General features: G+C 45.6%; 1 protein-coding gene across 4 annotated transcripts in view; it reads left to right on the forward strand.

Annotated features, from left to right (window-relative positions):
* The window catches only part of LOC101071190 (protein mono-ADP-ribosyltransferase PARP14-like), a 32,593-nt gene that overhangs the window by 3,234 nt on the left and 12,703 nt on the right, over positions 1–16,656 (forward strand). For all 4 annotated transcript variants that reach the window (XM_029844793.1, XM_029844798.1, XM_029844801.1 and 1 more), the window contains one exon: positions 163–347. In XM_029844793.1, the coding sequence (XP_029700653.1) occupies positions 163–347 (185 nt within the window). The remainder of the gene's footprint in view (positions 1–162; positions 348–16,656) is intronic.

A 16,656-nucleotide genomic window follows, 5' to 3' on the forward strand; every position in this document is an offset into this window, starting at 1 on the left:
TTACTCTTTAAAATCAAATGTCTGCGTCGTAAACAAACAAATTTGGTTCCTTTGGTGCCAAACTCGCCAACTCTTTATGCTTATCTGCATTCCAAGGTCATAAAAATTGAAAGACTGGAATGATTTCTGCGTGATAGAATGTGGTCGCCTCTTGTTTTTCAGTCTTCAGACGGTCTCGCCTGTGCAATGCTGGCGGTTTATCTGGACAGCGCTTCAAACGTGCCGGTAGGTGACGTCGTAGCGGGCCCACTGAGGCGGGCAGATGATGTGCTGATCTGGGGTCTTGTGTGTGCTTCCAGAAAGACCCAGATGAAATCCACAAGCAGAAGAAACAAAAAGAAGGCCAGGTAAAATCAACCCACACACACAGAAATGAAGCTTGTCAGTTGATCCACAGCAGGTGCCTCCGAGGAGTTGATCTAATCTCGGGGACCCTGAGGGACCCCATGTAAGGCCCTATATGCTGGGGTTGAGTTAAAACCTGCAAACCTGCAGGCAAACAAACCAGAGACAAACTAAAATACATGTAAATTTCCTCCCTATTTTAAGCTCAATCATATGTAACGTGACAACAACTGGCTGTGCTTTGTTTAGCTCCTTTCAGAGGCCTTACTTGGGTCATATTTTTTTTCCTGTTCGTGTTCCAGGTGTGTTGTTATAAGAGTACCGTATTTTCACGACTATAAGGCGCACCTAAAAGCCTAGAATTTTCTAAAAAATCTACGGTGCGCCTTTTAACCCGGAGCGCCTTTTGTATGGATTACGGTAATATTGGTTAATCGCGGCTACCGTAGTCAGTAGGCGTGGCCGAGGTAACAGCAGTAAATTCAGTCCCAAACCATTTCTGTCTGTAAAGACCCCAAAATGGCTCCTCGCAAGAGACGCGCTTTTGACGCAGAGTTCAAACTGAAGGCTATCAGTCACGCAGTTGAACACGGAAATAGAGCAGCGGCAAGAGGATTTAACGTGAACGAATCAATGGTGCGGAAGTGGAGGAAGCAACAAGACGACCTGCGCCAGGTAAAGAAGACTCAACGGAGCTTCCGAGGAAACAAAGCATTAAGTGGATTAACAAAGGAACTCCAGCCGCTAGATATTAGTGTCAACGGGGCATTCAAAACTAGAGTGCGAACTGCGTGGGAGCGGTAGATGACGAACGGCGAACACACGTTCACCAAGACAGGGAGACGGCGCCGAGCGTCATACGTCACTATCTGCCAGTGGATCGTAAATGCCTGGGCATCGACCGTGGTCCGAGCTTTCAGGAAGGCAGGGATTGTCACTGAAATGCCAGACAACACCAGCGACACCGACCCTGATGACGACTTTGACGAGACGGAGCCGGCCATGTTGGACGCCGTATTAGCACAACTGTTCAATTCGGACACCGAAGAAGAAGAATTCGAGGGATTCCTGGATGAGGAATGAACTGATAAAGTGATCTTTACGTGTTTCTTTTGTGTGTTCACAACTTAACAAGGCTGGTCATACTGTGAATATGGACATTACCGTTTGAACAACGTTGTTATATTGCTATTGTTATATTGCTATCGCTTTGCACTACTTCGAGAGTTCGAGTTACCGTATATTGTGTTTGCACTAACGTTTGATTTACCGCAACGGTACTACGTGATAAAAATGTTGCACTAAATCGAAGATTTATTAAACTCCACTTGTGATAAAAATGTTGCACTGCCTGTTATAACTCGCTGTTATTAAACGAACTGTGTTACGCAAAAACACTACGTCACTCGGGGAAAAAAAATAAAACAGCTGTTTATTCGTTTTGGGAGTGAATAGAGTTGTGAGAACGACGGTTTGTATTCTATTAATAAAGTTTGACTGACTTATCTGGCTGTTTTACTGACATTCCTTTTAGCGCAGCTCGATCTAGTGAACGCGTCATGAAACCACAGGCACTACGCAGTTTCTATGCTATGCGCCTTATAACACGGTGCGCCCCGTGTATGAAAATATTTCTAAAATAGGCTGTTAATTGAAGGTGCGCCCTATAATACGGCGCGCCTTATGGTTGTGAAAATACGGTAACTGGTATTTCCTGCTTGTCCAGTGCGTGCCTGGTGTTCTCTGTGGGTGTGTCACTATCAGCTGATATTCCTCCTGTACAAAATCTCTCTTGACTGGATTGTTTTAAATTTTTCATCGTATGAAAGAAAAAATGCATGAATATGTCTGGTTAGAAATATTACTGAATAATTTCCATGACCCAAAAAGGTCATGCAGGCAGTCTCTGCAGGCAGAGACAAACTAAAATACAGTTGTAGAAATATGTGCAAATGCACTACAAGCGCAGGCCAAAACAGAAAGTAAAACTAACAATGAACCATTTGCTACTTCAAGTGACCTCCATTATATTTTAGTGAAGCAAACCGACATTACATCAAGAATAAAATACAAAACTTAAAAAGATACATCTCCTGGATGCACTGGGACACATCATCAGTGATGTATCCTGGGTTCATAGGGTGTTTCGGGTCTCACAACATCATACACCCTCGCCCAGGCGACCCAGCCGGGGTGATCAAGACCCGGCTTGTGTCCCAGTAGCAACCCACGGATCTGCCCTTTTCAGCCACAGCCACCTCGTGGCTCTCTCCGCAGCTTCACTCGCAGCTTTAATGGCCCTCTTTTTGGCTGTCCCTGTGATTCCCAGTCGGCCAAAGGCTTTGCAGAGGGAGCGTCCTGCAAAGCCTCTACAGCCAACTTCTATGGGCTCGTAGAAGGTCCTCCAGCCCCTGCACCTGCACTCCCCCACCAGCTCCTGATACTTGGCACGTTTCCTTTCATTGGCTTCCTCAATCCGCTCTTCCCAGGGCACTGTAAGCTCCAGCATGATCAGGTGTTTCGAAGCCTCTGAGGTGATGATCATGTCTGGCCGTAGAGACGTTGTTGCGATGTGCTGGGGGAATAGCAGTTGTTTTCCCAGGTCAACGTGCAGTTGCCAATCAGTAGCTGTGTGGAGGAGTCCCGTTGATATCTGTGGGCCTGCACGAGGTCTCTCTCCAGCTTTTATGAAGGAGATTGCCTTCTTCGGAGCATGATGGTGTTTGCTGGTGCTAATGGCCAAGGCTATGCTCTCAGCCACTGCTTTGAGTACCTGGTCGTGGCGCCAGCGATAGCGACCATCAGCCAGGGACTTTGGGCAGCTGCTAAGGAGATGTTCCAGGGAGCCTCTTCCGGAGCAAAGGGAACAGGTGGGTGTCTCACTCTTTCCCCACGCATGGAGGTTTGCTAGGCTGGGGAGGGCATCGTAGACTGCCGCCACAAGGAACCGGACGCGGTGGAAGTCTGCCTGCATGATGTTTGACCAGGTAACTTTGCGCTGTAACGCGCTCTCCCACCTTGTCCATGCCCCCTGCTGCCGGAGTCCCACTGCCCTACCCACTCGCTCTTCCTCCACGCCTGCTCGGACCTCCTCCTGAAGTAGGTGGTTTCGCTCTTTGCCCCGGGCATGGCTGACTTGGAATTACGGTTCCTGAGATTGAGAATCGGAATCTGTCCACCACTTTCCCCTTCTTCAGTACCATGGACCTTGACTTGGTGGGCTTAAAACTCATCCTAGCCCATAGGATGAGTCTCTCCAAACCCTGCAAGATCCACCTACACCCTGGGACTGATGTTGTGACGGTAAGGTCGTCCATGTAGGCTCTTAAGGGGGGCTGTCAAACACCTGATCTGGATAGAGGCCCTCTGCACTCCACCTCAGCCGCCTTTACCACCATATTCATCGCCAGTACGAAGAGCACGACGGAGATGAGAGAGAAGAAATGGACCACTTCTTGTCAAAGTGACAGGTTGACCTTTCCCTGAACCCGCCCACATCTGTTCCCCCCCCCCCCCCCCCCCCCCCCTCCACCTCCCTTTCTCCCTCCCGCCTCCCGCCTCCCGCCATTCTCCCTTGCCCACCTGTTTTTAATAAGGAATGGCGGGAGTTACAAAACAGTTACAAATCAGTTTTGCCATAGTCCTGGCATATCCATCTGTGGGCAACATGAGTAGTTCTACATCCGTGATTGGTGAGACGGCTGTGACCGTTATAAGAGAATTGTGTGGAAAAGTAGTTGAAAAATCCACGGTGTTTGTACAGCGTTCTCAGGCGTCACCTTCTGAGCCTTTGCAGCAAGAATGGTCTTTGGAGCCTTATAGTCAAACAGGGAGTTTTGGGTATGTGTTCCGTTACAAGACGGGGGAGTTGATTCTCTATCAGCGGGAAGAATCTTCCAGTGAGGGGCCTATGTTGTCGGCTACGATGTCTTCCAATGACTGGGGTGTGTTGAAACTGATCAAACCGGGAATGGTGTGTGTGACTGAAGAAGGCTGTGAAGAAAGAAACAACACAGAACAGAAACCTTCCACAGAACAAACATTTGTGAGCATTTGGTTGACGAAAACCTCGGGTACGGGAAGATGGTTCTATCGTGCTAGCTACAAGATGCAGATGGAAGAGATGTCAGGGAAACCGAGACAGTATTTTGTCTTGGATCTTTTTAACTCAGACTGTGGGGTTTTCAGCAACGTGTTGACTCTACCTCTTGCAGCATGGATCGAAAAGATGCATGAAATGGATGATAAAATCACAAAATTTTTTCACCATTGTCGTCTTTGGAACAACACTGTGGTGACGAAAAAAAGAGTCCTCCCTCGTGTAACCCCACACCCATATCTCAAATGTATAAAAGACGTTCGTCTGAACCATACGTTACCCACTACCGGAGTGAAACACTAAGGAGAGCATGTCTACCAACAGAAGCGTCAAGAGCGGATCTGACAATCCGAGCAATTCCTATCTGTGGGATGAGGATGAGACACAAGCGGAATGCCGTCAACGTCGGCTTCGGCCTCGCAGGCTGGACTTTGACTCACTCATCCAACGCTCGGATCCCACGGATTCTAACGAGTCTCTCACTCCTTGGCTAAGCCCTCCACCAACCCCACCCCTCGGACGCACGGCATCGGATCCTGGGGTGTCCAGTCCTCACTCACCCTCACTGACACCACCCGTCAGAGACTCGGCATCACTTCCAGAGCTGTCCGAGTCTCTTCTCCAAGGCAGAGATCCTGCGCCGTCTCCGGCTTCTTCATGTCCAGGTTCTCCAATCTCTGTGAGCGGTGTGGAGAGTCTTTCACGCTCAACAACCCCTGATCCGCCTTTGCCCGACGACGCATCGGATCTCCCCGGGGCTGTATGTAACGGTGCTGACCAGCTTGACGGCTGGGCATCTGAATTCTTTGGTCTGGTAAAAAAAGGCGTTCTTCATCTACTTAGCGTCGTCCTGGACCTGTACAAGGGTGAGGTTTGCAACGGATGTCGGATCGACCACCCCAGCCAGCGCCAACACCAGTGTTTGGATGTGATCGAACCGGGTTTCTACCGCAACAACTTTTACATGTTGATGAAAAGACTCTACACACCCAAGTTCATTCCTGCTATTCAAAATTTCCTGAAAGCGTGCGGTGTCAACGCTGACTACGTGAAAGTCAAGATCGCCGCAGAGAGCCTTTTGCTCGAGCTGAAATCCAGCGAATTAATCTACACTCCCATCCAACAAATGTACGAGAGTATCGCCGACAACGACAGTGAGATTAAACAGGAACATCTGGACACGGTGACTCAGTACTGGACTGAAAACACTTATATCTGAAAACACCATTTTCAGATATAAAATGGGGAGCTTCTGGGGAAAAGTTGTAAACGATGTAGAAGGTGTCAAGATCCAATTGATCAAGGGTCAGATAATAAACATCTTGTACCAGGCTATTGAGAACAAAACGGCTTCAAACAAAAACATCTTGCTGGAAAAAACCAGAACGTGTGCAGGACCCGCACTTTGGGAAGAGATGGTAAATGACACGATGCTTATGAGCAAATCTGGATTGTCGGATTGTTTTAAAGTAATTTTTAAAGAACTGTCCAACGATGTTGTAAAACCATGTCATATGATAGCCTTTTATGCTTTGCTCATTGATGTGACCAGCAGACTTGTGCAAAACAACCATTCTGTAAGCATCTTGGAAGAACTTGGAAAATTTCACGATGATATCTGCCTCAGTCTAGATCATAAAGTCTTAACTCAAACTCTATTGATGATAACGCATTGGTCTTAGACTAGTTTTTGACTATCTGTACTTTCACATTACAAATGTTACAAATGTATTTGCTCATGTTACTCACAAAATGTATTTACTCATGTTACTCACAAAATGTGTATGCTAAAGATTTCTTAACAGCTAATAAAAAAATAAATACCTCTCAAACGAGCATCCCTTCTCATTCTGTTTTCAACATGTCTGAGACACGCTTCATGGAAAAAGTGTACTATGATCCCGCGCATCCCGGTAGCCTCGGTGGTGTAGAGCGGCTCCATAAGGGGGTGCAAGAAGAAATGGGAAAGACGGTTCCTCGAGAAAATGTTAAAACATTTCTACAGGGACAGGACGCTTACACTCTACACAAACCGGCCAGGATACATTTTCCAAGAAACAGGGTTTTCGCCCCCCGCCCTTTAAACCAATTTCAAGCGGACCTGTGCGATATGCAAGCCCTATCGGAGCATAATGACGGATATAATTATTTATTAACGGTCATAGACATATTTTCCAAAAAAGCTTACGTCAGGGCTCTGAAGAGAAAATCAGCGGCTGAGGTGGTAAAGGCGTTTGAATCCATTTTTGAGTCAAGTCAGACGCCTGAAAAAATACAAACTGATGCGGGGAAAGAATTTTTTAACAAGAGTTTTGAAGCTTTGATGAGAAAACACAATATCGTTCATTTTTCCACCGCCAGCCACCTTAAGGCCTCTGTGATTGAAAGATTTAATCGTACATTAAAAGGTAGAATGTGGAGATATTTTACAGCAAACAACACTCTGCGATACACCGACGTCTTACAAGACTTGGTGAAAAGCTATAATCACAGTTATCACAGCAGTATCAAGATGAAACCCGCTGAGGTAACCTCGGAGAACACTTTTAAAGTGTTTCAAAACTTGTACGGTAAATCTGAAAACCGACGGAAGGTTGAAACCAAGATGAATTTCAAGAAGGGGGACCTAGTTAGAATTTCAAAACTGAGAGGAGTGTTTGATAAAAAATATGAACAGAGTTTTACGAACGAGGTGTTTACGGTATCTGAACGCATCCCTCGCGACCCTCCAGTGTACAAGCTAAAAGATTACGATGGAGAACCCATCCAAGGGTCATTTTATGAGCCAGAGCTACAAAAGGTAACGATGGGGGAAGACAGACTTTTCCACGTAGAAAAGATTCTGAAGCATCGCGTCGTCAGGGGTGAAAAGCAAGTCTTTGTAAGTTGGAAAAACTGGCCGGAGAAATTCAACAGCTGGATCAAAGCCGCAGATTTAAAGAACGTATAAAAATCAACTCGCGATCGCAACAGATATCATTTCATCATGTACGGTCCGAAGGACGAGGGTTTTTTTATTACCCTACCCTCCAACGCCAGCGTCGATGTTTTTAAAGAAAACACGAGTTCCAGTTACCGCGTGGATTTGCCTCAACATATCGATTTAGAGGGAAGCTGGGAAGTAGCTTTAACGCAGATTTCATACCCGCACACCTTTTATCACCTTTCTCAGGAGGATGCCTACTTTTACTGGAGGGAAAACCCTCAAGAACCGGCCACGGAGAGCAAGGTGCATCGTCAAGAGATGAAACAATCATATTTCAACGGCTTCTCAGCCTTTAGATTCGAGATGGACGGACAATTTAGAAGAATAAAGTCTGATATTTACCTCGTCTATGACAGTCTTCTGAAAAGATTTGATTTCCAATCGGGAGGTAAAACCCACGTACTCTTCGAAGGACCCCTGGCATATTTGATGGGTATGAAATCAGGGGAATGGTTTACGTTTGACCAAAGGTATGCGTACTATCCCTGCGATTTACGAGCTGGGTTTTATCACATGTATTGTTACAGCGACGTAGTTGCACCGCAGATGGTCGGCGACGTTTATGCGCCACTTTTGAGAACGATTGATGTAAAAGGAACGTTCGGTGAAATCGTCACACAGTATTTCAATCCTGCTTACTATTTACCGGTGTCCAAAAACCACATTGAAAACATTCAGGTGGAGATAAAAACGGATCAAAACAAACCGGTAAAATTTTCATACGGCAAGACTATCGCGACTCTCCACTTTAGACCTAGAACTTGAACCCCAGGGTTATATATATTCCAATCGCCCGTGTCCTCATCATTCATTTTCAGGAGGCTGATCAGCTATCCACACACAAAGTGTTCAAGGCTAAGAGAAAAATAGAGAAAAAGAAAATGGCTCGGGTAGGTTTGAGAGAAGATCCTCACCGATTTGTACAATATTATGAGAGTCAAGTAGGGGGGAATTTGCCGGGGTTTTACGGTGCACCGGTCATGTACGGTCGGGGGATAGGATCTTTGTTTTCTAAATTATTTCGTTTCGTCAGCCCTTTGGCCAAGAAAGGTTTCGAAATAGCTAAACCTCATCTTAAAGCCGCTGCGAGTAACATCGCCTCCAACGCCGTCAAACACGTGATGGAACGGTTCGCCGGTGATCAAGAAGATGATCAAGAGATGAAGCAAGAAGGATCCGGGGGCATTATGGTGTTGTCGCGTAGGAAGAGAAGACGACCCCCCGGAGAACGCATCCCCTCGAGCTTTAATAAACAGCCGTTCGGTAAAAGGAAGAAATCAGTTGCAAAAGGCCGTCGTGTGAAGAAGAAGTCCGTCCGGAGCTCTGATATTTTTTAAGAATATCTTTTCTTTGAGAAAAAAGAAAATGGCTCTAGTACATCAGAAATCTCCAGAGTGTACTCTGGCCGAATTGGATTTATTTTCAGCACCTATGACGCAGCTGTCTATCGATGAAAAAACCTACACGGAAATTTCTCCCCTGTCAGCCATCACCGACGGGGGACCCATTGAGTTTTTCATCCCCGGAGACGGGGACCGGTATCTGGATCTGAACGACACTCTGTTGCATCTCCGTGTAAAAATCACCAACGCTAACGGATCGAACCTAGCTAATGACGCAGCGGTGGGTCTTATCAATTATCCTCTAAATACAATTTTCAGTCAATGCGACGTGACCCTGGGGGATCGACTCATCTCTCAGTCGAGCGCTACCCACCCCTATCGCTGCATGATTGAGACCCTGCTCAACTTTTCACCGGACACGCTCTCCAGTCAGTTTACCGGGGGTCTTTTTTACAAAGATACCGCCGGGTCAGTGGACTCTATCGTGCTCGTGAACGGTCCAAATAAAGGGTTAACGAGGAGAGCCGCGTCCACAGCCCGTTCCAGAGAAGTACACCTGCTCGGTCCTCTCCACGGGGACATCTTTTTCTGCGAGAGACTATTGCTCAACTCTGTCGATTTGAGAATTAAACTGATGCGAGCCAACGATGCTTTCTGCCTCATGGGGGCGCGTGACTCTACTTTTAGCCTAAAAGTACTGGGGGCTTCCCTATTTGTTAAAAAAGTAGCCGTGTCCCCTGCAGTCAGGTTAGGTCACGCCGCCGCCTTAATGAAGGGCAACGCTCTCTACCCCCTTTCACGCGTTAATGTGAAAACTTACTCTATTCCGGCAAACTCTAGGGTTTGCAACCAGGAGAATCTGTTTCTGGGTAGCATACCAAAGTACGTGGTTCTGGGTATGGTACACCACGAGGCTTTCACAGGAAGACGAGACCTGTCGCCTTTTAATTTCAGACACTATGACATCGAATACCTGGCTCTCTGTCAGGACGGCCGGCAAGTTCCGGCTAAAGCTTTCCAACCCGATTTTAACAACGGGGTGTCCGTCAGAGAATTCTACAACATGTTCCTGGCTACCGGGAGACATCTCAAAGATTTACCCCTGAGTATCAGCCGTGATGACTTTAATGACGGCTACTCTCTGTTTGTGTTTAATCTCAATCCGAGCGATGACAACGACGCACTGTCTACCGTCTCAAACGGAAACCTCAGGCTGGAGTTGAGATTTAGAACACCCCTGCAGCACACCGCGACCCTTATCGTCTACGCCTGTTACGATTCTATTCTGGAGATCAACGCCAAGAGGCAGGTGCTGGTGGACTATTATTAAAAGATGGACAACGTTCAACTAGAGAACCTTCTGCATAGCCTGCTGGGAGATGTGTTTTGCGGGGTGTGGGCGTCCGATCAACTGCCCATGCTGAATCCCTCTTTTAGAACCCCGGCCTACTTTATCGTCAACACACATCCGGCTCACATGCCGGGGGAGCACTGGTTAGCTTTGACGCTGGAAAATGGTGGCATAGCCACCTTTTTTGATTCTTATGGATTTCCGCCGGACTTTGATCACTACCCCCCGAGCATCTTACAGTTTCTGGAAAAACGTTCTAAAAACATTGAGTACCACGACGTTCAGTTGCAGCACCACATGTCGACGGTCTGCGGACAACATTGCATCTATTACCTCTGTCACCGCGCGTGCGGGCTATCTTTTGATCAAGTACTGTCTTTGCACAATGATGATGTAATAAAGAATGACTTCATGGTGTACGACTATGTGAGGAAATATCAGCGCTGTATTAGAAATAAAATCAATGGTCCCTCCAAGCAGGGGTGTTGTTTTTTGCAATGTTTTAAAGATTTTTAAAGTTTTTGAATGAATGCCTGTACGCTCGAAAAAATGTTTAATAAACGCTTTATTGGTAAAAGACAAAACTTTGTGTATTACATTTATTCACGATGAAATGTTAATCCAACGCGGGGGGTCATTTGTTCGTCTTCTAGTTTTTGACGGTAGATCCGCAGGTGTTTCAGAGTCTTGAGATCCGATCGCATCCATCTTGAGGAGTCGGTATTGATTACGCGCTTTTGGGTTACTTATAGAAGACAAAGGGATGTTTAATTCTGAGAGAGTATTTAAAAAATGTGTCCATCCGGGAGGTTCAGAACCCTCTGATTTTTTCTTTTTAAAAGGAAACAAGAGTCGTTTGAATAGATCGATCATGTGAGACCCTTTTACAACGTTGCCCCGGTACACAAATTCCCCTTTTGTATTCCAAACATCGTGACGGTCGGATAATTTCTTTAAGACGTATTCGGCGTTCTTGCGATCTCGCGGTGGGAGGCTCTGCAACACGTCGTCGATGATGCTATCGGACGTCCGTACGTCCGTCCCAGAATCTGCCTCTGCCTCCGTCTTTGTCAGATTCTCTGTCAGATTCTCTGTCTGATCCTGCTTCACAAAGGTCAGATATCTTTGCAGTAACGCGTTATATTTTTTAATTTTTTCATGAGAGCTCAGCCCCTGCTCGTTTAAGATGGCTCTCATCCTAGCATCCAAATCGTCCTCCGCGACATCTCTGATGGACTGGGAGGGCCGCGTCAGGCGGTTGAGCTGATGAGGGGTGACGAGAAACATTTTTTGGGCCTTTTTCAAAGTCATTTTCGTATCAATCCTCCGACGAGGTTCCCGATCAAAGGTACCACCGCTGAGAGGAGAGGTAAAAGAAATCCGCCCGTCTGCTTCTTTAGAACCTGTTGCTTCCTCTTTAAACTGGTTCTTTTATCAGCCAACAGTTTGATAATTTTTTTCTGTCTCTTCAGTTTTTTAAATTGAGAAGGAGTCAGGGGGAGGTTTCCTTTTAGAAGATTTAAAGAAATCTCACACAGTGTCTGGATAAAATCCGGGGAGCTGTGAATAAGAATGTCTCTACGTTTCTTGGGTGTGGCACGGTACAGGGCCTTCAGCAGGGGTGCGTTTCTTTTTATACGCGCTGACATGATGATCTACGTCGACGCTCTGGGGATGTAAACGGCCGCTTGCTGGTGAGGAAGCACACCCGTCCTCAGTCTGTACGGATCTGGGCAGACGGGGGTGAGATCCACTATTAAATACCCGTGAGGGTCTTTTGTGGCGTCTTCAAAACTCTCCAAGAAAAATGTCTTTTGTGATGGAAAAATCTGATGAGCCAATATATTCATTTGTAGTTTATCCCGTGGGTTTTTAAACATGACCAAATAATTGCTGTTCAAACTGATGGTGCGACTGTGTTTACCCTGGTGAAACACGTTTTGAGTCAACATCATAACACTCATGTTTCTGTGGTGGCGATACTGTGTAAAAATCTTTACCACTTCAGGATGGTCAGAGGCTTGAAAAATAACATCGTCCAAAATAATCAAATGCTTTTGATCAGGAGGAAACAGTGTTTCATCTTCAAAAGAATCAGGCAGACCTTTGACAAATTTAATGTTTTTAATCATCTTTTGCAGTTCAGCGTACATAGGTTGAAAAGAGGTATAAATCCACACGATATTGTCAGGTACAACATTTATTACACGGTCACAGTTTTCCAATACATTTTTTACAAAATAGGTCTTTCCACACCCGCTCGGACCCGCGATTAAACAAGAAAAAGGAAAGATAAACCTAGGATCAAATTCAATTTCCTGCATTTCTAATACCCGAAAGGCAGAGTTGTTCCGTCAGCAAAGAGTCGTCTTTTGTCATACACCACCCTAAATTTTTTATCAAATGACACATTTCTCAATGCGAAACCCTTTTTATCACGTCTGATGCTGTGTTGACGGATCTCGATCGTGTTTCCCTCTTGTTTATTACTCAGGTAACCCTCCACCAGCTCTCTGACACTGTCAAAGCTCACACGCTCACAAAATTCCCGGGTCTGAGTGATACCTTTCACACGCATGACGACTTTCTTTTTATTTCGTGTTTGGTACGCGTAACTCTTGGGACCCGCCGCTGCAAACTCTTGAATGCTGTCACCATCCAGTTCATCCGTCAGGTCACCTAAATAGTTACCCAGCTCTAGAGGTTTCTCACCCTCTTTGACCAGATAGATTAAACTATCTGTGTCGATGTAAAACACTCTGTCTTGTAGTTTTTCCAGATAACTGTACAGCTTCAGTCGTGCGTGTGCTGTGGTGAATGCTGCAATAAAAACATTACTCTGTTTACCTGGGGGTTGAACGTACCTGTCGGTGTATTTCCACCTGATGAGAGCTCTGTTGCTGTGGAGAACGGAAAAGTATTCGACTTTGTATTTACCTGAAAACATGTAACTAAAGAATTCTTTAGGATCTGAGACAATGGTGGTTTTAAACAAATTATCTCTCTGTGCAAACTTTCCCCACAAACTGTTGAGACACAATTTAGCAACCTGTCTTTTCACAGGATTGGTCTCGATTTTGCCAGCATCTAAAAGAATGCCCTGATGCTCCTGATAGTCCCTGATGTATTTTTCCCTGCTCTCTCGGTCCGTCGCCTCAGCGGGGTAACCCGAGGCTTCCTGCTTTCCTTTCAAAAAGGTGTGTATGTAGTCGGTAAACACAGTGTCGCTGCTCTTGTCAAAGTGCCAGACTTCTGTAATTTTACCCACCCTGTACCCCACATCCAGAGCTTTGATGAATTCAACGGTGACCCAGACCCCCGTCAGAGCTCTGCCCTCATCGTCGTGTTCGCAGGGGCCACCCTCATTGTTAGTTTCGGCACAGGTGCGACACAGTGTAAAGAGTAATTTACCTCCCTCACTTTTGTGCGGTAACACGGGGAATAAAAGACCTCGAGGAGGATACACAGTGGCTCTGATGAAGCCGTAGTAGCTGCGTGGGTCCTCGAAATCTTTGTAGATGATCACGGGGTGACCAAAGGGGTAAGAGCAAGTACTGTTGACAAACGGGTACAGTGAGGTGACATCAACATAGTGGATGGTTTCATCGGGCGCTGCCGTGTGTCGCAGTTTTAAAGCGCTCGTTCTACCTCCGAAAAGTGCTTTTCGGGGGTTGAGAGGCTCAGGAGCGTTAAAGCAACGGAGAAATTCTTTAACCTCCGTGCATGTTGTTTTCATCTGGTTCCACGTGTGTTCTCTCATGACTACAACACGAACCCCATGTGTGGTCTGTAGCTCACTCACCCTCTTCTCACTTTTGTAGTGCAGTTCACCAAAGGTGACGCCTCTCATATCGCACTGTACTGTGGGATCAAAGCAACTGGGACAGCCGTGGTAAAAACATCCATGAAATTCCCAGACATGTTTTACACCGTCAATCTCAGCATATCCGTCTACGAAAAATGCACCAATCTGTTTTTCACCCATGTTTAGAGCATGCTGTATAAAGATTTTTTCTTTGTGCATCAACCATTCTAACCATTGAACCGATGCGCTAGAGAATCTTTTGCTCTGATTCAAATAGTTGTGCGGGCAGGGGATAGCCAGAGTGTTAGGAGTCAGATAATTGGTGCGAAACACCTTCATACAGGCTCCGGCTATGGCGATAGAACCAAAAGGGTCTACCCCCGTCTCACCTAGGAACTGATCTCTAAATTTAAGACTGCCCTGGGTGAGAATGTCAACATCATTTTTGCAGTACAGCGAGGCCTCCTTTTTGAAGTCAAAGGTACCGCGGCTGACCTCGTTGTACCACGGGTCAAATTCTTCCCGTTCGCGCACCGTCATGCGATCTACGTCGTAGTCGGACGGAACGGGATAGGGCCCCACGTAATTGAGGTGAATTTCTGAGCTAAATTTGTGTGGGAAATACCCCTTGGTCTTGTCAGTGAATCCTAAGGCTTTGGGCATAGCGCTGAGACGCATGGGGAGAAATGACAGGGAATCTATGAATTTGAGACCATAATGGGATTCCTCAAAACTGAGGATTTTACTCCCGTTCATCAGAATCTGTTGTGGCGTCACATCCAGTTCCAACATACCTTTTAACACCAGATAACTGTCAAACCCCTTGGCATTATGGGCTATAAAGATGTTCTGTTTGTATCGTGGCTTCCTGAAATGCAAAATAAACATTTTAGCACAGTCAAGACCATAAAACGCCTTCTCTTCACCTTTGGATGTTTTTGTATGCACTAAAAAAGGAACATGCTCTCCATTTTGACCCACAAATGTTTCAAAATCATAAAAAACCAAATCAGGATGTGAGATGTCTGGTTGGAGGGTAGGAATGTAACAACTATGATCGACTTTAGAGTCGCTCTGCAGTTTTTCACCACAGATTTTACATTTTTTCACCGCACAGCGATGCTTTGCATCGTCTAACGACAAATTGACACTGTAGTATAGTTCGCATCGTGCGCATTTTTTGATTTGGTCGCAGAGGCTGGACTTTCTGCTTGAACCGACCAATTTGTGTCTGGTGAAACAAGAGGGTGAGCGACACGTTCTGTTACAGTCAGAGCAAACCACTGTGTTGAACCCTTCTGTGGGGCAGGCAGGATCGTTGCACACTGCGCAGTAACCTTTACAAAAGTGGGTATAGGGGTGCTTAAAAGTCTTGTAACAATAATTACAGACTGACGACCCCAGGAAGGCTTTGAGATTTTTTATCCCATAATAGTGATTTTGTAGTAAAAAGAGAAACAACTGATTGGAACGATCAGAGAATTTTGTCTCATAATGTGAGAGGGGTTTACTGTGGCATGTTCTGTAAAACACAACAATTTTACGCCCCAGAATATTTTCAAATTTACCAATGTCACTGAAAGTGACGGGGGTCTCATCATTTAAACCAGCCTGATGCTGCAACTTCCTCGCAATATCAAGGCATTCTCTTTCAGTAAGTTTCGGGTAGATAACGTGAGCTAGACTGATGGCGAAGCAAAGCTGGTTGTCTCTGTTGTCTACGATAAATAAGTGACGTCTTTTTTTGTCAATGATTTCACAGTCTAGAGTTTTCTCCATCTTACGTTTGGCACCTCCTCCTGGGTTCTGCACCACGTGAAGGATGAATTCTATATTCTCATCCGATGAAATGATACCGTTTGACTGCACAATCCGATCTAGCATTCCATTAAAAGCCGGTAGAATATTTTCACCTTGTTCATCCACAGCAACTGTAACATGATTGTGTACGTTTTCACCCACCACCTCCAACTGTATTAAATCATTGCGACTACTATGTCGTCTGGCAACATCCACCAATTCGCTGATAACCCCTGTTACATCTCGATAGAATGTTGCAATGTCAGGCACATTTCCCCGAGTGGGAATGTTAAAGGAGCGTCTTGTTCTCCATGTGATAAAATCATTAAAAAACCTCTCACCCCGCTCAGGAGAGAGATCGGATGGATTTTCTCCTAGCCCTCCTCCCCCTTGCTGAGGAGAAAGATGGGCTGAGGGTCTGCTCTCTGACCCCCCTTCTCCTGGCCTCTCATCCTGTTCAGGAGGGGGGTTAGGAAGAGCCGATTGTGTCTCGGCTGAATCCGTCTCTGATCTGATTGTTACCGTGTGTAAGACATGATCACTTTGCGTGTGGAGAGCTGATGAAGGAGAATGATTTTCAAACTCTACTGCATTAACTGCATTAAGGTTTTCGAGGGCATCATTTATGAGTTGTAAGGTGTCAAGTTCTAGGACGTTTTCATTTTGCTCTGTAAAATGTAAATTTATTGGAATGGAGATTGGAATTTCACTTAATTGATCAACAGCTATTTGTAAAGCATTCGGTACTTGATTAAAATATTCAACATTGAAATCCTCATCACTTAATTGATCAACAGCTATTTGTAAAACAATCGGTACTTGATTAAAATATTCAACATTGAAATCCTCATCCATATCTTAAACAAAAGACAGAAAAAGGAAAAAAAAAAAAATTACAGCTTTTTCAACACTGTTTTAGTACACCTT

This window comes from Takifugu rubripes, chromosome 1 (assembly GCF_901000725.2).
Source record: "Takifugu rubripes chromosome 1, fTakRub1.2, whole genome shotgun sequence".
Classification (NCBI taxonomy): Eukaryota; Metazoa; Chordata; class Actinopteri; order Tetraodontiformes; family Tetraodontidae; genus Takifugu; species Takifugu rubripes.